At 44.2% G+C, this 22,558-nt stretch overlaps 1 protein-coding gene across 1 annotated transcript in view; it reads right to left on the bottom strand.

Moving 5' to 3' along the window:
- The window catches only part of PRKG1 (protein kinase cGMP-dependent 1), a gene marked incomplete at both ends in the record, with an annotated part of 886,380 nt that extends 872,772 nt beyond the window's left edge, over window positions 1-13,608 (bottom strand). Inside the window, one exon of the mRNA XM_081328338.1 lies at window positions 13,343-13,608. Within this exon, the coding sequence (XP_081184464.1) occupies window positions 13,343-13,608 (266 nt within the window). The remainder of the gene's footprint in view (window positions 1-13,342) is intronic.
- Between the last annotated feature and the right edge of the window lie 8,950 nt (window positions 13,609-22,558).

Here is a 22,558-nt window from a genome sequence, read left to right as displayed (position 1 = left end):
CGTCGTGGCTGGTTGCGGCCCCACACATGTGAGCGTTGTCATAGGTGCTCGCAGTCTCACTCACACAAGCCTCGTTGCAGTTGTTCACGGTCTCACTTTTTCCTCATGTCGTTGCGGGAGCTTATGGTCCCACCCACGCAAGCCTTGTGGCAGGCACTTGTGGCCCCACTCACGTGAGCGTCCCACAAAATCATTCCCTCTTTCCCTTCTCCCCCCACTCTGGGCTGCCAACCTGGAAAAGTTGGGGAACTCTGTGCTAGACCCCAATAAAGCAACCAAGATAAGGAAGATTTATTCAAAATGTTTCAAATAAAATTTAATATTGCAGTTATTACAGAGTTCATTTGAAGAGGCCCTCAGAAGTGAGGTCATTTTCTGTTTAGTGACTGCACCACTTAGTGATCATGTTCCAGTCCCAACTGTGGTCACTAAGCGACAATTACCTCTAAATAAGATAAGATGAAACATATAGCCTCTTGTCCCTACAGATTACTTTGGCAGCTGAATCTTTGTTGAAAGTAAGTTCTGGCCAGAATTTTTTTCTTCTTCTGTGATCTCACAGACTATCTGGGATCTCAAAGCCTTTAGTGAAGGCCAGATCTTTATATGCCGATGAATCTTTATCTGAATGCAAATATCTTTATCTGAATGGCAGGATAATTACAATTCTTGATCCTAGATCAATCGTATTCTGCTGCTCAGAATAACATCTTGTTTCTTCCCAATAAAGGAGCCAGCTCTGGAAGGAGTGATTTCAAGTTGTTCTTTTCCAAACAATCATAAAAACGTCTCCAGATGACGTGAATGCCTTACATTGATAACCCTTAGAGATATTAAAGCTTTTCGGAAGTGAAGTCACTTATTTCATGGAAAGTTGGTTCCATGAAATATCAGACTATAAATCTAAACAGACATATCTGAGAATAATTTTCCATTAAGAAAGTGGAATTTATGTCTGCGCAGGACTGCATATTGGTCTGTTTATCCTGCCAATGGTAAAGGTTTTATCAGATATCAGATGTATAAATTAAAAAAAAAACAATTGGGAATTTTTCCTGAAGTCACTCAGAATTGGTTATGGTAGGAGGAGAAGCTATACAACTGTTTTAAGTAAATAAATATCTCAAGGGATTCTACCAGCATGAGAGATTTATATGATACACATAACACGCTGAATTACAGGCTAGTCCAGGGGTAGGCAACCTTGGCTCTTTTATGACTCGTGGACTTCAACTCCCAGAATTCCTGAGCCAGCTGGCTCGCTCAGGAATTCTGGGAGCTGAAGTCCATGAGTCATAAAAGAGCCAAGGTTGCCTACCCCTGGGCTAGTCAATTACACTTTGCCTGGCTTGTTGTGCAAACTCAGCCCATGTAGATCTATTTTTTACTATGTCACATGAATGCAAAACATTTCATTAATTTTTTAAAAAATGTGTGCATGTTATGGGAACATTTCTCTCTCTCTTTTTTTCAAATGATAACTCTTGGTAAAGTCCAACAGATTGGAAGTACCTAAATCAGGGGTCCCCAACCTGAGGGCTGTGGCCTCCTGGCCACCGGGCCGCGGTACAGGCTGGGCAGTGCATGCGCTTGGCCGTGCATACCCTGTCACTTGTGCTACTGCCATGGCCCTAGGGCACAAAAACAGGATGGGGCACAAAAACAGGATGCTGAACCATGGGGCGCAAACATGGGGCACCGCCGCTCCAAGGGCCACAAAAATGGACTCCCGCCATGCCACAGGGCGCAGAAACAAGGCGCTGTACCACGCAAGAATGGGGCAGGGCTAGCAAGTATCACTAGCTTCCTGCTCCCTTTTCCTCCGGTCCGCCAACTGACAAAGGTTGGTGACCTCTGACCTAAATTGTCTGGGATGAGCTTGGAAAAAAAACCCAGCTAACCAGGATTCAGGCTGATCACTGTTTGGATGGGAGACTACCACAAAGCCTTAGGTCTGTTGGCTAGACTGGGAAGTTGAAAAAAAACATGAAGAAAAAGATCATGACATACCAATCACATACTTTTACTAAATAATTTTTAAAAAGCCCTACACTGGCTTCTGCATAAAGTCACTAGGAGTTGAACTCAAAATAAAGTCAGTCTTGCTTTTTCTGTCCATCACAGTAAATGCTACTTGAATGAGATCCAAACCAAAATACTTTGGAATGCTGCTAGCAATGCACAGCTCTGATTGACAATGGGCTTTTATTTTCTTTCTACATATACATATGATATACATACACACATACACATACATACATATTTAATTTTTAGCATATTTTAAAAGGATCTTATAACTTTTTTTGGCTGAATAGCTATAGATTAAGAGGGGGGAGGGAAGAGGGAGGGCATATCATGTGGCAGAAACTATTATATGATTTAGAAGGAAGAAAATCATGCAACCTTATAGTGAAAGTCAGGTAAACGTCAGCAGCAGCATTTATAACCCAACAATTTGTACAGATGCAGTGCCAAAGGGCCTTTTACAGTATTAATAGAAAAGGCAGAGAGAGAATAATTAGGCACATAATAGACCAGACAATCTACAATTTAAGTTGTAGCCATTCCCACTAATTTCTGATGGACATTGCTAAAAAAAATGAGTGATCTTCCTAAAAGTTTGCATAACTTCATCTTATAGGAATAGATGTAAAATCACCAATTTGAGGTAGATAAGAGAACTAATTGACAAACCAGCTCAATAAGTCTGAGTTGCCATATATTGTATAAAAGATAATAACTAAAGAAATGGAAACTAAAGAATCTGAAATGGTGTGACCCAGATATGTCGGAATATCAATTCCCATAAATCAGAACCAAAATCTTTTCAAAAGAAAGATTAGCAACAGTGTCCTCTCCCCATTTAACATAAACATAACATAAACAGCTATACAGGATATATGATAATGGTATGTTAAGCCAAAAACAGCTTGCTAACAGTAATTATGATATATTTGTTTATTATTTCACAGATACCAGAGGCAAAAAACTTCCAACGCTATCATACAAGTGAAAGGAAGTAATTTTTCACATACCATCTTTGACCTTCTGGATGTTGTGCTCTCTTGTGTAACAATGCCTAATTATGCAATGTAACAAAAAGAACTAGTGCATGGCTATTCAACAGAAATATCAGTGTAAAAACTAAAAATATTTCCCATATTTAGCTAAATCTCCAACATCATTTTGCATGTTATTTTCAACATCAGGGTGCACCCCATGCTAAATATATATGAGCATTTTCTTTTATAAAATTCTTGCTCAAAAACAATAGTGGTCTATTATTTAATCGGTAGTTTAAAATTTTCTTATAGAGAATTTAAAAAATAACTGAAAATAAGAATTACTCTTTCATCTTAGTTTTCAGAGGGGTTTTTTTCCCCCAGCACATTCCAAATCTATCTCTGGTTACAATGAACATTTGAATGGGGATTTCAGAAATAACCCATCATTAATGGGTTATTATTTTTATTTAAGTATCATATTTACATGGCTACCCATCTGACAAAAACATGATTCTGGCCAGCTTATCACGATAAATTAAAAAGAAAAGTCAATAAATAATATGAAATAACAACAAATGTACAGATATACTATTTTTATATACACTATTTCTTATTTTATATATTCTATTTTATACATATTTTAAAATATATTAAAATATAATTAATCTTTAATTTCATCCACAACAGGTTTATGGATTTCCAGAGGTTTTTTGTTTTAATCAGGACAATAATCTTAGGCTGAGAATGGCAGACCCAATTGAGCTCATATTTAACCACAGATCTGAGCATAACTCTTCCAGTTCGAATCCAACATAAGTCAATTTTTATACTATGTCAACTTGCTTATAAAAACTGCAGATAGCATCTGTTTTCTTAAAAGAGGTGTTCTATGATGCATGGGAAAGAATACCCAAAAGTGTTTTTTCAAAAGGCAACTGGACTTGTTTTTCCTTGAAGGTGTTTTGCTTGTCATCCAAGAAGCTTCTTCAGTTCACTGAAGAAGCTTCTTGAATGACAAGTGAAATGTCTTCTTCCTCAAGGAAAAACAACATAGTTACCTTTTGAAAAAGCACCTTTGGGATAACCACGACCTGGATAACGGAGAATCTCCATAGACAATGGAAGGAATACCTCTTGTAAAGCAATCCAAGCCCGTATTATTATTATTATTTAAAAAATGAAGTTGGTTCTTTAATTTTAATCCGAGACAAAGCTAATTATAACTGGGGGGGAAATGCTTCTGCTTTAATTTGTTTTAAGTAGGTGCTGCTATTCACGTTCTTGAATGCTCCAAAGCATATTTTAAAGATCAAATCTGAAACTTAGCAGAGCCCCAGCATAGATTTATCACCTTTATTTGTGTAATCACTCAGTAAGAAATAGAATACAATGACAGTGATGAAAAGAATACCAAAAAAAAACATATTTGGGGAGGGAAGGGCAACAGAAAACAGAAATAAATTACACCCTATCAGCATAAATAAATAAATGTGAGAAAATCGGTAGATTTAAACTGCATCAGCTCCTGAATGCAGTTTTAAGTCTTCTGCCTAAACTCAAGCTCAAGTTGTCTCTTTTGGATATTTGGCAGTACATTCCCGACATCAAATAATGGACATGAATAATGAACCAACTGTAAACTCTAATGTCTCCAATTAGGCGAGTGCCAAGAGCTGAAAATAGTCAGCAATGTCTAACACGAGGGATTTGTCTAGTCTACAACATCTGAGGCTAGGTAGTCCTGTATCCATGATGAGGTTGACATCCTCTGCAGGACCACAGAACAAGCCTGGATGTGCCTCTGGACTCATCTATGCCTTTCAGGACCAAGGGGCCATTAATGGTAATTCAGTTTCACTTACTGCATCTCCCCCAGCAACTAGTTTGTTCCAGTTCTCCCACTATGCAGGTCTTAACAAGTTGCACAATCATGGTAAGGTCTGCATCCTCCTTCTCTGGGGCTGTTTCTGCCCTTCAGTTTTCTCATTTGTTTGTTTTCTCATTTCCCAATAATCCAGCAGGGAGAAGCCAAGAGAACATCAAGCTGCACAACCAGATCGTCCCAGCGCAGATGCAGGGGCTGGTTCTTCCTCAAAATCAGAAATCCAGAATGTCATTTTCTACATGCCACCAGTGAAGATAACTTCCACCCATCTTTTCTTGCAATAAATCATGTTTTCCAGCTTCTGCATGTGCAACCAGTGGTGTCTGATTGGCCTGCAGCGGTTCATTTCACCAGAAGCAAAGGCCTGTAGTACAACTAGCCACTGTCCTCTCTCCTCTAGGCACCGATCACTGCCCTCCACATCCATTTTGTCCTGGACTGCTGGACCAATAAAAACAGGGTTCCCCCCCTTTTTTTCTTGAACCAGTCCACTGTGGAACAGTGAAATGAATGAATGAATGTTCCATGAATGAATGGCCCCGTAAGAAGAATGGTGCAACTACTCCCCACCTTCTTTTTGCAAAACCATAAGTGACATAAGAGGTGGGGAGAGAAAGTAGTGAATTACAATCAAACTGCTTCTAAACAAGCGGCACTATTTAGCCATGGCAACTAATACCACTCAGCCTTACAATTCCGTGCAAGGCTTATCAGATCTCCGTCCATCGCTGCTTTGAATCCTTTTGCAAGCTGCATATCAGAATTTTTCCCCTCCCTTCTCTTGGAAAGTCACCAAGTGCTGAGAGGAGAAAAGATCCTTGGCAACTGCACAGACAGCCAACCAGCCGCACAGATTGGCTATGGAAGACTCAGGGATTGCTTGAAAGCAACCCAACTTTCCTCAATGCAACCACCTTGGCATCTCTACCGTGTGGCCTGCAGGTGGTGGTGGAAAGCAGCTGCCTGCACCTGCCGGGAGACATTCCTTCTCCCACGTAGTTGGAGACTGGTGGAGCAGCTCTCAGCCTGGAGGGCACCAGCCTCATTCAGATGCCTGGATTAGCAACAGCAAGGAAGCTGCCCTAAAAACAGAGGGACAAGAGGCTGGGGGTGGCCAGGAAGGGAGAAAGATATGTTGCAAGTAGGAGAAAGAGCTGAGGGGGGAAAGAATCCGAGGTATGTGGATACAATCTGCAGAGTACAGCAAAGAAGCAAGCAAAGCCCATACATACCTCATCTTGACCATCCTACAGTAGAGGGATCAAAACAAAAGTGACTTCTCCTTCCATTTCTCCTGCGCTAGGATCAGGTCACGTTTGGAGCTTGTTGAAGCTGCTTAGTATGGCAGAGAGAAGGCAAGGAAGTTGCTGCAAGGAAACTGCTGCCACAGCAACAGCAAGAACAGTGAAGGGTTGCATTGAGTCCACCACCACCCCATCATTTCACACTCAACTCAAGGGAGCAACTCCTGCACTCAACAGTGAGTTGGACCTCAAGACTTTTTAAACTCTGGAGATGGTTCTATCCATGTCCTCAAGGACCTGCCCGTGGAAAAGAGAATGACTTATTCAGATGGGAAGGACCACTAATCAAGGGCTGTAGAATGGGTGGTCTCGACAGAATCCCTGACTGCCACTATGACCAACAAAATATGGGGTTAAAATCTGGAAAGGGATTTTTTTAAAAAACAGGGGTCTTCAAACTTGGCCCTTTTATGACTTGTGGACTTCAACTCCCGGAATTCCTCAGCCTGGCTGAGGAATTCCGGGAGTTGAAGTCCACAAATCATAAAAGGGCCAAGTTTGAAGACCCCTGTTTTAAAAGCTGGGTTCATTTCCAGGCACTTCACATGGGAAAGTCAAGCAGCTTAAGTTGCAGAACAGCACAGACTCCTTAAATCTGATCCGCTCCATTCATGCTGTAGTGCCATAAGGTCTGTTTCCATGGCTGGCTCAAAATGTACTGAAAAGGCTGACAAGAAATTTTTAGAAGAAAACCCCATCTATCATGAGGAACACATTTTCTACAAGTTCCATAATATTTGACAATGACACAGAACAGGTACAATAGAGACAGAATGGGATTTGGCAATGGGGACAGGAAATTTATATGTTGGTGCTATTTTGTTTCAACTTACCCATGGGTAGATAGCACTTTAACATAGTAGTGGGGAAAGGCTTAGGTGCATAATCTCTATGTTGTGCTTAAGTAGTTTATTTGTTCAATTACAATTACTTTGAATCTGTGCATCTGAGATAGAAATGGAAGGAAAAGTTCAGACTGCACCTGGCGCTTAAGACGAAACATAAAATTATCTAATTAAGCCTTCTTCTTTGGTCATTAAATATTAAGACGTTTCCCAGAAACTTCAACTTCACTTAGAATCCCACACGGAAAATGTACTGGTCATATATTCTCATTTTAACAGAGAAGCTATATCATGTTAATTCATGCTTATCTTTTTTCCAGGCTAAATCCAATTTAATGGGAAGCGCACTGTAAACCTAAATGTGTTTAATAGTAAGATATTCTGTTTATTGTGGTATTAGTAAGGTATTTTGTTTACTATGGGTCTTACTCCCACATACATTAGCAGTGTCAATGGTGAACTCTCAGGCTTTTTAAATTTAAAATTAGAAATTTACAATGCCATACATATCCATTCAAAAGTAAGTTCCACTGAATTTTCTCCAAGTATACAGAACAGAGGTCTTTCAACTTGGCCCTTTCATGACTTGTGGACTTCAACTGCCAGAATTCCTCAGCCAGGCATGCTGGTTGAGGAATTCTGGGAGTTGTTTTTTTTTAATCCCATTTATATCCCGCCCTTCTCCGAAGACTCAGGGCGGCTTACAATCTAAGAAGCACAAATCAATGTGCTTAGCAATAGCCTTCATTCTATGTATATGCCTGCTTATTAGGGCTTTTGGCCCCACCCCCAAGCGGCATTTTTACAAAGTCAACTTATTGCCCCCAACAATCTGGGTCCTCATTTTACCTACCTTGGAAGGATGGAAGGCTGAGTCAACCTTGAGCCTGGTGGGACTCGAACCTGCACTAATTGTAGGCAGCTGGTGTTACTTAAGGAGGCATTAGCCCACTGCTCCACCAAGGCCAGGTATGTCAAACTCGCGACGTCACGGAACTTTTTCCCATTGCCGAAAATGGGATGGGCGCGGTTTCTCCATGACGCTCCAGCCCGCGGGCCGGCAGTTTGACACCCCTGACCAAGGCTCTTGACCTTGGTGGAGTTGAAGTCCACAAGTCATAAAAGGGTCACGTTTGAAGACCCCAGGTAGAGACTTTCTCAATGGAGAGTTGCAGCCTTTTTCTTTTTACTGATCAGAAATGGAAGGTACTGCTTCTAATGAGAGAAAATAGAATGCCGTATCTAAGATGATGTTAAAAATAACTGAAATGTTTAAAGCCAAACGTTGTGCATCTAAAGAAGCAGGTCAGAAAAAGAGAATCAAAGCTGCCTGTGGTCTTGTTATTAAAAGACATTCTGTTCCTTTAAATATGCTAGTGAATCTCTCCCACCCTCAATTCCAACCATTACGATCTCCATATATTATACTTGTCATAACTCCCTGCTACAGTGACTCAGTGTGCTGAAAATAAACTTCATGGCTTCGATTGGAAAGCAGGAGTCCGAATGCTAAGGAAGGGAAAAAAAAGTTTTACCCTATGTCCTAGTGTAAACCACAAAAAAAGAGGAAGTCAGGCCTTAATAATTCCAATAAATGTTGGAAGAAGAAGAAGAAAAAAACTTTGACATCTGATAAATGTAAAACTAACTCTCTGTTCCCCTCCTGGTTGGAAAAGAGCAGGAAGGAAAGGAATCCACTGCCTTGCAAAAACCTCTTTCAAAATCATTTTCCAGTGGGAATACCAGGCTCCGTAGAACCCTAACTTTAAAATCCTATATTTACAAACCCAGTTTAATTTTAACACAAGACCTACAGTAGTCTCTTTCAAGTGAACCTCTGGCCTTGAAAGCAGGACTTTCAAAATTCATAAAATAACCTCAGTCTTTAACACGATCTTTTTTTAAAAAAAAAAAGATGGCAAAATGTAGCAAAGACTCCTGTGCCTCCCTTTAAATAAAGAGAGGGGGGAGCATCTAGTGACCCGCATGTCTTAAAAGATGCTGACAACCTGCCCCAATTTCAGCTGCACAACTCCCCAAACTCCAGTAGTTTTGAGAAGACACGCTAACCAGAAATAGCCTAAAAATGAAGCCAAATCTGAAAGCACATTCAGTTTTTTCAAGCCACAGTTGACACTGCAAAGAAGCCAGTTTTTAATCACACCCTTCTGGCTTTTCTTGCATGGGATGTGTCTCACAATTTAAGAGAAACCACTGGTCATTTTGCTGACCATGGACCTCCTTAAGAGTGACAATCCTTCCCTGTTCCACCCTTACCTGCTTTTCTCTCCACACCAAAACACTTTTTTATTTTTTTAAAAGAAGCTGGCCTACTGTACAGTGATTCTTCCATGTTTGGAGATAAGGGCTTTAAAAAAAAAAGATTTTAGTGTTGCTAAGTACCCAGAACCCAACCTTTGGCTATTACAGGTAGTCCTCGACTAACTATCACAATCAAGTCCAAAACTTCTGTTGTTAAGTGAGACATTTGTTAAATGAGTTTTGCCCCATTTTAAAGCTTTTCTTGCCACAGTGGTTAAGTTGATAAGTTAGTAACCTGGATTGTTAAGTGAATCTGGCTTCCCCATCGACTTTGCTTGTCAGAAGGTTGCAAAAGGGGATCACACGATCCCCGGGACACTGCAACGGTCATAAGTATGAACCAGTTGGCAAGCGTCTGAATTTTGATCACATGACCATGGGGATGCTGCAAAGGTCGAAACTATGAAAAACGGTGGTAGGTCACATTTTTCAGTGCCCTTGTAACTTTGGACGGTCACTAAACGAACTGCTGTAAGTCGAGGGCTACCTATACAAGGGCATAATCTGACTAAGCCATTTTAATTTATTAAAAAGAAACCCCAAATAATTGGACAGCTTACAATATCCAATATGTGCCTGAACACAACTCAGCTGAGAAATTGGAAGGTATTTATTGTGCTTCTACACTTCATAGTTGATGGTTGCAGATAAACATTGTTTTCCATCTTTAAAGGTAAAGGTAAAGGTTCCCCTGCACATGCATGCTAGTCGTTTCCGACTCTAGGGGCCGGTGCTCATCTCCGTTTCAAAGCCGAAGAGCCAGCGCTTGTCTGAGGATGTCTCCGTGGTCATGTGGCCGGCATGACTAGACGCCAAAGGCGCACAGAACGCTGTAACCTTCCCACCGTAGTGGTCCCTATTTTTCTACTTGCATTTTTACGTGCTTTCGAACAGCTAGGTTGGCAGAAGCTGGGACGAGTAACAGGCGCTCACTCTGCTACACGGCACTCGGGATTCGACCCGCCAAACTGCCGACCTTCTTTTCGACAAGCTCAGCGTCCTAACCCATTGAGCCACCGCGTCCCATATTCCATCTTTACCCTTCCTATATTTACCATCTTCCATTGTCTTTCCTATCACAGCAAATTCACTGAGTAGGAGGTAAAATAGCTGAATTATTTATTTTAACAAATGGCTCCAAGGCCAAGAGAGTCATATTTCTTTCCCACAATGGCATCAACTCACCTAAAACGATGCCCTTCAGTAAGTACAGATGCACCTGCTAAAAAGCAAAGCCAGATGTGCACCTTTTAACCTCTTTCCTGAAAATGATGGTTTCATTCATGAATAAATAACTAAGGAAATCAGAGAGTATCACTATTAACTATCACTACCAGGGCAAAGCAGATGGCATCACTCTTAGCGATTAGTATTACATCACTATCAGTGGTCATTCTTATTATCTGCCATTTATACACCTCATGGAACTTTTACAAGTAAGAGCTCCCTGCCTGAAGAGCTTATAGTTAAGCATAAAATGAAAGATATAAAGCAGGATCACCTCCTCCTCAACATCCTATTACTGTGTGTTTTATTGTAAGCCACCCAGAGACGCCGTGTCCAAGTTGGGCAGGCTTAACAATGTTGAAATAAGTAAATAAAATAAATACATAACGAGGAGGGGAATGCAATGAGGTCCCTGCAGAACATTAAAGATTCTCAAGATATCCTTCATACAAAATACAAGGGAATTGAAAGTCCCCAGCTGTTCCGAAGGCATGCTTTTCAGCTGCCTGCCGGCTCCATCAGCCTTATGGAGCGAGTGAATGAGTGACAGAGAGAGAGAGAGAGAGAGAGAGAGAGAGAGAGAGAGAGAGGGAGGGAGGGAGGGAGGGAGGGAGGGAGAGAGAGGGAGGGAGGGAGAGAGAGAGAGAGGGAGAGAGAGAGAGAGAGAGAGAGAGAGAGAGAGAGAGAACTTCCTTGACCCTCTTGCTTCCATTGTCCCGATAACCTTAGTTACAGAATAGAGTTGGAAGGGACCTTGGAGGTCACCTAGTCCAACCCTCTGCTCCAGCAGGAGACCTACACCATTTCAGACAAGTAGCTGTCCAGTCTCTTCTTTAAAAACCTCCAGTGACGAAGCACCCACAACTGCAAGCTGCCCCACTGCTTAACCTCAGATACAGCACTTGTCAAGTGCAGCGAAGGTGGGGTGGGGTGAGGAAGGGGGACGTTGGTTCGGAATCGCCGGTGTCAAAACGCATTTTTGAAGAGACGCACCCAAAGAGGCACTTGGTCCGCGGCACTGTAATAATAACCCCTCCCCTCCCCAAAAACAGCTCTAAATGCTGGAACAGGGGTCTTCAAACTTGGCCCTTTTAGGACTTGTGGACTTCAACTCCCAGAATTCCTCAGCCAGCAAAGCTGGCTGAGGAATTCTGGGAGTTGAAGTCCACAAGTCCTAAAAGGGCCAAGTTTGAAGACCCCTGTGCTGGAAGATCCGGACGAAAGAACCAGGCCGGGCGCGGCTCCTCCAAACCTCCCTGCCCCGCAATCGAGCCAGGCACGCGCAAAGCCCGGGGCAGTTCCATCCCGCGCGCGCCCGCCTGACTCCGCTAAACTTTCCCAGCCCGCGCGCCTCCGCAACGCTCGCTCCCAACCGAGGCCGGACGACTCGGGCTCGGCTCGGCGGGGGCTGATCAAAAAGAGAGAGAGAGAGAGAGAGAGAGAGAGAGAGAGAGAGAGAGAGAGAGAGAGAGAGAGAGAGAGAGAGAGAGAGAGAGAGGGAGGGAGGGAGGGAGGGAGAGAGAAAGAGAGAGAGAGAGAGAGAGAGAGAGGGACGGACGGACGGAGAGAGAGAGAAAGAGAGAGAGAGAGGGAGGGAGGGAGGGACGGAGAGAGAGAGAGAGAGAGAGAGAGAGAGGAGGGCGGGAGGAGGAAGGGAAAGGGAGGGGCAGAGAGGCGCAGCTTAATGGGATATTCAATATCCTGCAACGCGCATTTTCTTGCTCTGCACTTCCAGGGACTTAAAAGCTTCTAATGCACTTCCTCTCGCTAATGTCCACAGGGGGTTTAATGCGGAGGCCGATCGATGGCGCTTCTTCTCTAGTGTCCGGGGCTTTTTTTTCCCCCTTCCTCTCTCTCTCTCTCTCTCTCTCTTTTTTTTTTTTTTGCAAAAAGCAAAGCCGCCGCCAGCTGGACAGGGTGGGGATGAGGCGGGCGGGATGCTGGAGGGAGGGAGGGAGGGAAAGACTGCTAAAGAAGAAGAAAATGAAGAGGGAGGGCTCTGACTTTCTCAGCGCCTCTCCCCTCCTCCTTGAACCTCCTAGCTTCCTCACTCGCACAGCCTCCTCCTCCTCCTCCTCCTCCTCCCCTCCCTCCGTGGGAGCAGCGCTTTCCGAAGGCGCCGGGAGGAAAGGTAGGGCGAAGCGACTTCGGCGACCGCCACTGCGCATGCCCGGCCGTTCCGGACACGCTCAACAAAAATAGAAAGGCAGCCGGCTTGCCAAAGGATGGAGGGGGGGGGGAGTTTCAAGCGGCACCGCAGCCGCTTGGCGTGGGCTTGGCAGGAACGAGAAGTTTAGGGCCACGCGGAGCGGGCAAGGGGGAGAAGGGGGAAACAGCAGGGGCTCTTGCCGCTTCGCTTGGTTGTTCTTCGCCGGACCCTTCTGCACGACCTTCCGACGGCACGTGATGGGCTGGGCAGATACGCGTCGCTTCTCCGGAGCCCCGCCAGCCTTTCGGGACAAGTTTTCCCCCACTCCCCCGCCTGTCTCCCCACCTGGAGGCTTGGCGAGCAGCAGGCGAGGTGGCCGAGGGTGCCCGAGGGCTGCGCCCACTCGAACTCCGCCCCCAAAGTCGCTGCAGCCCTCCAGCCCGGGAGGAGACCCGGGTACAAACCGTGACACATTTAAACACGTGCAAAAAAACAAACAAACACAAAAACACAAAACCCTCCCCTCTTCTTTCTCTTCCTCCCAACCCCCCCCCCCCCCCGCCGCCGCCCAAACCCACTCCTCGTCGCCCCGCATTGCCCCCTACCTTTCGGATTTGGTGAACTTCCGAAAAGCCTGCCTGAGGTCGTGGAAAGAGCGGTAGGTCTGCGGCTCGGCGGAGATGCCTTGAGCCCGGGTGGTGCGGGGTCCGATGTGAGTGGTGGGCGCGGGCAGGACGGACTGACACTTGTGCAGCTTCCTCTTCAGCTCCTGGATCTCCTCGTCCTTCTCCGACAGGCGCTTCTCCAGCTCTTTAATCCGATCATCTTTTAACAGCAAAAGCTTGGCGAAGTCCCCTTCCAGTTCGCTCATGGTTCCCCCCGGCCCCGGCCCGGCCCGGCGCTGCGCGGCGTTTCAACTTTGTGGTCCCGGAGGAGTCGAGCGAGTAAAAAGCAGCGGCAACCACCCAGGCGAGCGGAAAGTGAACGGAGCCTCTAAGAGAGAGAGAGAGAGAGAAAAAGAGGAAAAGGAAAGTCAGTCCGAGTGGCAGCGGGAGAGATCTGCTGTCACTAATGGGTAGTGGTGAGCGGCTTTCTTCGATCCACTTACTGCTGAATGGGCTGTAAATGGAGGCAACAGGATGAGAGGGCTGAGATCACAGAGGGGAAGAGTTGTTGAGTGCTAATCTGGAAGCCTCTCTTGGGACCTGGTGATTATCTTTCATTGAGAAAGCAATTAAAACTCGGCTGCTGCTGCTGCTGCTGCTGCTGCTCTGGCTGGCTGCCCTTGATACCTACCTTCCGGATTCGCTGGGGGAGGAGAAGGTCGGTGGAAAAAGACATTTTAATAATAGCAGTTCCAGTCCATCATGCTCCTCATCAGCACAAAGTCAATATCTCTCTCTCTCCTCTCTCTCTCTCTTTCTCCTCTCTCTCTTCTCTCCTCTCTTTCCTCTCTCTCTCCTCTCTTTTTCTCTCCTCTTTCTTTCTCTTTCTCTCTCTCTTCTCCCTCCTCTCTCTCTCTCTTCTCTCTCTCTCTCCTTCACACACAGGCACGCACAACACCCCCCCCCTCGTGTTAACTGGGACATACAAGAAGAGGGGCAAAAGAAAGGGATTAACGCACACACATACACACCTTCCGGTGCCACTTTTCAAGATGTGATCCTTGAAATAGCAACGATTATTACCATGTGGTCTAAAGGGTCAGGCGGTCGTAACTGGAGCCTCGGATTTTTGTAAAAAAAAATTAGATGCCCTTCATAAATTATTGAAGAATATTTTTTTCTCTCTCTTCAACTTTTATCATCTTTTTCGGTCATAAACTACCCGAAACCAATCAATCTCAGCTTTCACAATGACTGATGGGTTTAAAGGATGTCAGCCCTTTGGGCGAGCTCTTTTTCATCGGCTTTTGGAGGCCCCGTGGAGTTCGGAATATTGTAAACATGTATTTGAGGGACTTTGCAAAGTACCTTAGAGCATGGCTGAAACATGTAGGCAACAGTTATTCACGGCTGCTTCAAAGATATGCTGCTTTTGAACAGGATCAACTGCTATGGAATTTGTGTACGCCAGCTTTGCTGGCTGAGGAATTTTGGGAGTTGAAGTCCACAAGTCTTAAAGTTGCCAAGGTTGAGGCCCCCTGGTGCATGCCATAATTTTAGGTAGTCCTCCTATTACAATCATTCATTTAGTGACCTTTGGAAGTTACAGCAGTGCTGAAAAAAAATGACTTGCAACTGGTCCTCACACATACAACCATCACGGCATCCTCACAGTCACATGATCAAAATTTGGTCACTTGGCAACTGGCATGTATTTAAAATGATTGCAGCCTCCTAGGGTCATGTGACTGTCATCTGCAACCTTCCCAGCCACCACCTGATAAGCGAAGTTAACGGGGGAAGTTGGGATTCACGATTCACTTAAACTGCTGCACTAATTTGCTTAACAACTGTGGCAAAAAAGGTCATAAAATCAGGTGCAACTCACTCAACTCGCTTTGCACTGGAAATTCTGGCTCCCGTTGCGGTCATAAGTCAAGGACTACCTATAGTCCTATAACTACTTTTCTCCAAAGTCATCACAAAATCTTCTGGTAGGTGATTTTCTTGGTTAACCTATATTCATTCAGTTGGGAACATAGCAAAAAGCTGTGATTTAGCTAAATATGATTGATGGAATATGCCAGCCTTGGTTCATAGTTCTTACATTGCAAAGTTATTATAAACCATGATGTGCAATTGGAAGAGACACATCTCCAACCATTCAAAACTGGGTCAGGGAAAAAGGGATTGAGATATCTACTGCCATACTTCAACCGTAGTTGGTTCATGCCAACCAGGCTGGGTGGATTGCCAGTTTTTAGGGATTGGCAGTTCACTGTAATTTAAAATCCCTCCACTGAAGGAGCATGGAAAGGTTGACCATTATTCTGGCTCTTATCTGGCTGGTGGGCCAAGTCAACCCCATCTTTAGCATCTGGTAGGAAGACTGCTGGTGGAGTCACCCACCAATCCTCAGTGCTACAGAGAGGTATGGACCCTGCCCTCTTCTCAGTGGAACTCCCCTCCACTGGGAAGGCAGCATCAAAGGGATGGCAAGTAAAATCTCCTTCAACTTGAGCTTGACTCCAGGTGATTTAGTGGTCAAGCCTAGGCAATTTTCTTGGAAGTGGTTTACCATCATTTTATTCTGGAATGTTTTTCCACTTCCGAGTCCAGCCTGTATCCTGATCATCTCCTAAGCTTGGTACTAATTCTATAGTTTCGTTTATTTATTTATTTATTTATTTATTTATTTATTTATTTATTTATTTATTTATTTATTTATTTATTTATTTATTTATTTATTTATTTATTTAAATTCCATTTATATCCCGCCCTTCTCCGAAGACTCAGGGCGGCTTACAAGCTTAGCAGTAGCCAAACAAGACCAGCTGAATGCTGTATGGAGCACGAAGGGATAGTTTTATCATATCTTAAGCCTTTGGGCTATCTCTCTGTGTGTATGCATGTGTATTAATATTTTCCTCAGTATCTTTTAATGCTAAGTTGACCTTTTTCTCTCACACTCAGTGGACATTTTTGATGACTATCTCAGTCTTTTTCAGGTTATTCTCAGCCAACGTTTGGCTGCTTTTCAGCTTACTGCTATTGCACAAGGGAGGGGGAGGAATGGAAGGAGAGAGGATCCATTAATTTTGTCCATCCCAGGATACTACTAAGGGACCTAGATGGTTTCAGAAAAAGTTTTTTCCTAGAGATCTGGTAGGCAAGTTGATGGTGGTTTGCTTGCTGCCTGGGGAGTGTGTGTAGTGTGGATCTTGGACTGTTTTGCTCCCCTATTGTTGCTTCCTATTTGATGATTCCATGGTGTTCCCTGCTTTGAGAGATGAAATAACAGAAGAGATATCTTAAGACGAGAGCAAATCCCACTCTACATGAGTGGGATAATGTATACTAGGCATTACATTATCATGATAAGAGTAGCAAAACTGCAGTTAGTTGTCCATGGGCTTTAGATCAGTGTTTTTCAACCTTTTTTGGGCAAAGGCACACTTGTTTCATGAAAAAAATCACGAGGCACTCCACCATTAGAAAATGTTAAAAAATTTAACTCTGTGCCTATATTGACTATATATAAAGTAATTCTCTTGAATAGGAATCAAATAAACACAAAGAAAGTATTTTATAATTACTTTTCAATTTTTCCCACGGCACACCAGGCAACATCTCGCGGCACACTAGTGTGCCGCGGAACAGTGGTTGAAAAACACTGCTTTAGATGATAACATCTCTTACTGGGGAGGGAAGGTCACAAGAATATCTACATGGCCACTTGAGGAATACTCTAAATAAGTGGATAAGGTTGCTTGGATTGCTTCTGAGTTTCCAACTAGGCAGGTCTTGTCAAGTTGGCCAATGCGTAGTCTTGTCCTATTACCTGCACAGTGTTTGATCCTGTGACTCCTAAAGAATTTGACTTCACAACTGAGTCTGACTACTTGTTTGTTAGATCTATGTCCATCCATGCTGTGGGAAATTTATCATTGAAAGAGGAGGTAGTTCAGCCTACCTTGAATGATGAAAAGAAGCCATTGCTGGACCCAAGAGTTCTGGACAATTTTTATCTACATTTTGGACATTTTTTGTCCAATTGCCAGCATTCTTTTACAGGGTACACTTGATGAGAAGATGGTCAAGCTGCTGTTCCAGAGGAGCCTGGAAAAAAGTAAATAATGTGGACTCAGTTGGATTTCATGCTGGGGACAGAGAGACAGTATAGATTGCATGTGATGACTTTTGATAGGACTAGGACGGTGGTGTTGCCTCCACCCTAGGCCTGCATGATTCCTCAGTGGCTTTCCATATCATTGCTTGAGGTATCCTTCTGGACTGCGAGATCCTTCTGGACTAATTATTGGGTTTGGGAGTAAGATTCAGTGATGTTGTAGCAGGTTTTTCTTCTTCTTTTTTCTGTCATTAGTTCCAGTCAGCATTGAGTGGTGGAAAGAGGGTTAGTCCAAAGCTTCTGACTTATATCCTGTTTAAGATCTGTACAAAATGCCTATGTGAAGACATCTGCTGTATATCTCAATACCTGGTCAACATAATAATGTTATCAAGATTTTGTCCCAGAGCCTGTTGGCTGTTTAAGTATGGATCGTGAGGTATAGGACAAGACCATATGGCTATATTCATGCTTCTTCAAATGGTTCTTTTCAGTTCTCTGTCTTTGATTTTGAATGGAGTGGCAGTCCCCAGAGTTGCTGCCTATATTGGCGAGGGAGGTCCTGTACTCACAGCTCCTGCTCAAAGAGCGGGTGGCAGGTGGCTGTGTGGTGACCAGAAAGGCTTCACACAGATCCGTTTGGTGCATTAATCGTGCCTTGTCCTGATCTGGAAGTCCCTTGTCATGGTCGCTTATGTCTTGGTCATCTCCCACGTGGATTGTTGCAATGTACTGACATAAAACTTTCTTTAAAGATACTTGGAAGTTATTGAGGGCCCACAGTATGGGGTGCAGTACAAGCAATTATACATGCACTTTGGTACTCCCAGGTAACACATCTGCTATGTGAGGTGCACTGGTTACCACTGAGTTTCCAAATACGTTCAAGGGTTTGGCTCTCACCTTGAAAGCCTTCATGGCATAAGAAGTCTCTCTCCCATCATTTTCCCTACCCACTAGGATAGGGTAGGGTAGGAAAGGAAAGGAAAGGGTAGGGTAGGATAGGGTAGGATAGGTAGGAAAGGATAGGGTGGGATGGAGTTTGGTAGGGTAGGGTAGGGTAGGGTAGGGTAGGGTAGGGTAGAGTAGGATCCCATCCATTAAGCAATGTCACCTGATAGGATCCAGGAAGCAATCTCTCTGCTGTTGCTCCCGCCCTTGGGAATAGCATCTCCCTAGAGCACAGGTCTGCAACCCGCGGCTCTGGAGCCGCATGCGGCTTTTTCAGCCGTCTCCTGCAGCTCCCAGTCCTCTGCCATATGCAGTCCAAAAAAAAAGTGACTAAAAAAGTTCAACCAATCAATTCAAATATGCAGGGTAGGTGCATATCTCACCTTGCCTCCACTCTTCAGTCAAACCCTGTTCTGCGCATGCACGCATGTATGCACATGCGCAAGCAATGTTTGCGGCTCCCAGTTTTTCCTTTCGTGAGGGAACCGGTTCTGAGTGGCTCTTTCACTGTTTCAGGTTGCTGACCCCTGCCCTAAGCCCTAAACCTAACCCTAAACCTAAAACCTAATACCTAATACCTAAAACCTTAACCCCAAACCCTAAACCCTAACCCTAACCTCCATTAACCATCACTAACACCCTTTAAGCCCATTAAACCCCATTAACCACCATTAACCACCATTAACCCCATAAACCCCCATAAACCCCCATTAACCACCATTGCTCCCATTAACTGCATTAACCATCATTAACTGCCATTAACAACCATAGACCATTATTAACAACCATTAACCCCTATTAACCACCAATAACTTCCATTAACCCCATTAAAACCCATTAACGGCCATTAACTGCCATTAACCACAATTATCCCCCATTATCCTCCATTAACTGCCATTAACCCCCATTACCATCCATTAACCACCATTAACCCCCATAAACCACCACTGACCCCTACTAACTGCATTAACCCCCATTAACCACCAACAACCTTCATTAACCAACATTAACCAGCATTGACCCCCATTAACTGCATCAACCCCCATTAACTGCCATTGACCATTATTAATCCCCATTATCCCCATTAACCAAAATTGACCCCATTAACACCCATTAACCGCCATTAACCACCATTGACCACTATTAATTCCATTAACCTCCATTAAGAACAATTGAAGTTGGGGGGGAATGATTGAGAAGATGGAACAATAGGGCCTTGGGGGACTGCAAATTTGAACGGACAGGAAGTCCGCCATGCTGGAAAAGGAAGTTTGGGGGGATGATAAAGAATAACGGACGAAAACGGCTTGGGGTTGCTGCAAATGTGAACAGACAGGAAGTCCGCCATGCTGTGAACGGAAGTTAGGGGGATGATAAAGAATAAAGAATTTTTCAGGGAAGGTTAGAGTTAGGAGTTAGGGTTAGGGGTTAGGGTTAGGGGTTAGGGTTAGGGTTAGGGTTAGGGATTAGGGTTAGGGTTAGGGTTAGGGTTAGGGTTAGGGTTGGGGTTGGGGTTAGGGTTAGGATTAGGATTAGGGTTAGGGTTAGGGTTAGGGTTAGGGTTAGGGTTAGCGTTAGGGTTAGGGTTAGCATTAGTGTTAGGGCTGACAGTTAGGGTTAGGGTTAGGGATTAGGGTTAGGGGTTAGGGTTAGGGTTAGGGTTAGGGTTAGGGTTAGGGTTAGGGTAAGGGTTGGGGTTAGGGTTAGGGTTAGGATTAGGGTTAGGGTTAGGGTTAGGGTTAGCGTTAGCGTTAGGGTGAGGGTTAGCATTAGTGTTAGGGCTGACAGTTAGGGTTAGGTGTTAGGGTTAGGGGTTAGGGTTAGGGTTAGGTGTAGGGGTTAGGGTTAGGGTTAGGGGTTAGAGTTAGGGGGTTAGGGTTAGGGTTAGGATTAGGGTTAAGGTTAATTGGGTTAATGAGCTTAATTGGGGTCAATGATGGTTAAAGGGGATTAATGGTGGTTAATGGCGGTTAATGGTGGTTAATGGGGATTAATGGAGGTTAATGCAGGTTAATGGAGGTTAATGGGGGTTAATGAGGGTTAATGGGTTTTAATGGGATTAATGAGGGTCAGTGGTGGTTAATGGTGATAATGGGAGTTAATGATGGTCAATGGTGGTTAATGGGGGTTGATGCATTTAATGGGGTCAATGGTGGTTTATGGGGTTACTGAAGGTTAATGAACGTTGATGGTGGTTAATGGAGGTTAATGCAGTTAGTAAGGGTCAGTGGTGGTTTATGGGAGTTAATGGTGGTTAATGGATGGTAATGGGGGTTAATGGCAATTAATGGAGGATAATGGGGGATAATTGTGGTTAATGGCCATTTTCCCCATTAACTGCATTAACCATCATTAACCACCATTAACCACCATAGACCATTATTAACAACCATTAACCCCTATTAAACACCATTGACCTCCATTAACCCCATTAAAAGCAATTAACGGCCATTAATTGCCATTAACCACAATTATCACCCATTATCCTCCATTAACTGCCATTAACCCCGATTACCATCCATTAACCACCATTAACCCCCATAAACCACCACTGACCCCTACCAACTGCATTAACCCATTAAACCACCAACCTTCATTAACCAATATTAACCAACATTGACCCAAATTAACTGCATCAACCCCCATTAACCCCCATTGACCATTATTAACCCCCATTATCCCCATTAACCAAAATTGACACCCATTAACCCCATTAACACCCATTAACCGCCATTAACCACCATTGACCACTATTAATTCCATTAACCTCCATTAAGAACAATTGAAGTAGGGGGGAATGATTAAGAAGAATGGAACAATAGGGCCTTGGGGGACTGCAAATTTGAACGGAAAGGAAGTCCGCCATGCTGGGAAAGGAGGTTTGGGGGGATGATAAAGAATAACGGACGAAAAGGGCTTGGGGGTGCTGCAAATGTGAGGGGACAGGAAGTCTGCCATGCTGGGAACCGAAGTTAGGCGGATGATAAAAAATAAAGAATTTTTTCAGGGAAGGTTAGGGTTAGGGTTAGGGTTAATGATACAGTTAGGTAAAAGGTAAAGGTAAAGGTTCCCCCGCACATGCGTGCTAGTCGTTTCCGACTCTAGGGGCCGGTGCTCATCTCCGTTTCATAGCCGAAGAGCCAGCGCTTGTCCGAGGACGTCTCCGTGGTCATGTGGCCAGCATGACTAGACGCCAAAGGCGCACGGAACGCTGTTACCTTCCCACCGGAGTGGTCCCTATTTTTCTACTTGCATTTTTACGTGCTTTCGAACTGCTAGGTGGGCAGAAGCTGGGACGAGTAACAGGCGCTCACTCTGCTACGCGGCACTCGGGATTCGACCCGCCAAACTGCCGACCTTCCGATCGACAAGTTCAGCGTCCTAACCCACTGAGCCACCGCGTCCCTTAATGATACAGTTAGGGCTGACGGTTAAGGGTTGGGGTTAGGGTTAGGGTTAGGGTTAGGGTTAGGGTTAAGGTTAGGGTTAGGGTTAGGATTAGGGTTAGGATTAGGGTTAGCGTTAGGGGTTAGGGTTAGCGGTTAGGGTTAGGGTTAGGGGTTAGGGGTTAGGGGTTAGGGTTAGGGGTTAGGGTTAGGGTTACGGTTAGGGTTAGGGTTAAGGTTAACTGGGTTAATGAGCTTAATTGGGGTCAATGCCTCCTTAAGTAACACCAGCTGCCTGCAATTAGTGCAGGTTTGCATCCCACCAGGCTCAAGGTTGACTCAGCCTTCCATCCTTCCGAGGTAGGTAAAATGAGGACCCAGATTGTTGGGGGCAATAAGCTGACTTTGTAATAATGCCGCTTGGGGGGTGTATGAAAGCCCTAATAAGCAGGCATATACATAGAATGAAGGCTACTGCTAAGCTTGTAAGCCGCCCTGAGTCTTCGGAGAAGGGCGGGATATAAATGGAATTAAAATAAATAAATAAATAAAAGGATGGTTAAAGGGGATTAATGGGGTTAATGAAGGTTAATGGGGGTTAATGAGGATTAATGGAGGTTAAAGGAGGATAATGGAGGTTAATGGCGGTTAATGGGGTTAATGGGTTTTAATAGGGTTAATGGGAGTTAATGGTGGCTAATGGTGATAATGGGGGTTAATGATGGTCAATGGTGGTTAATGGGGGTTGAT

Source organism: Vipera berus (assembly GCF_964194415.1).
Source record: "Vipera berus genome assembly, chromosome: 5".
Classification (NCBI taxonomy): domain Eukaryota; kingdom Metazoa; phylum Chordata; class Lepidosauria; order Squamata; family Viperidae; genus Vipera; species Vipera berus.
The sequence above is the reverse complement of the archived record's forward strand: the minus strand, read 5'-3'. Positions and strand labels throughout refer to the sequence as shown.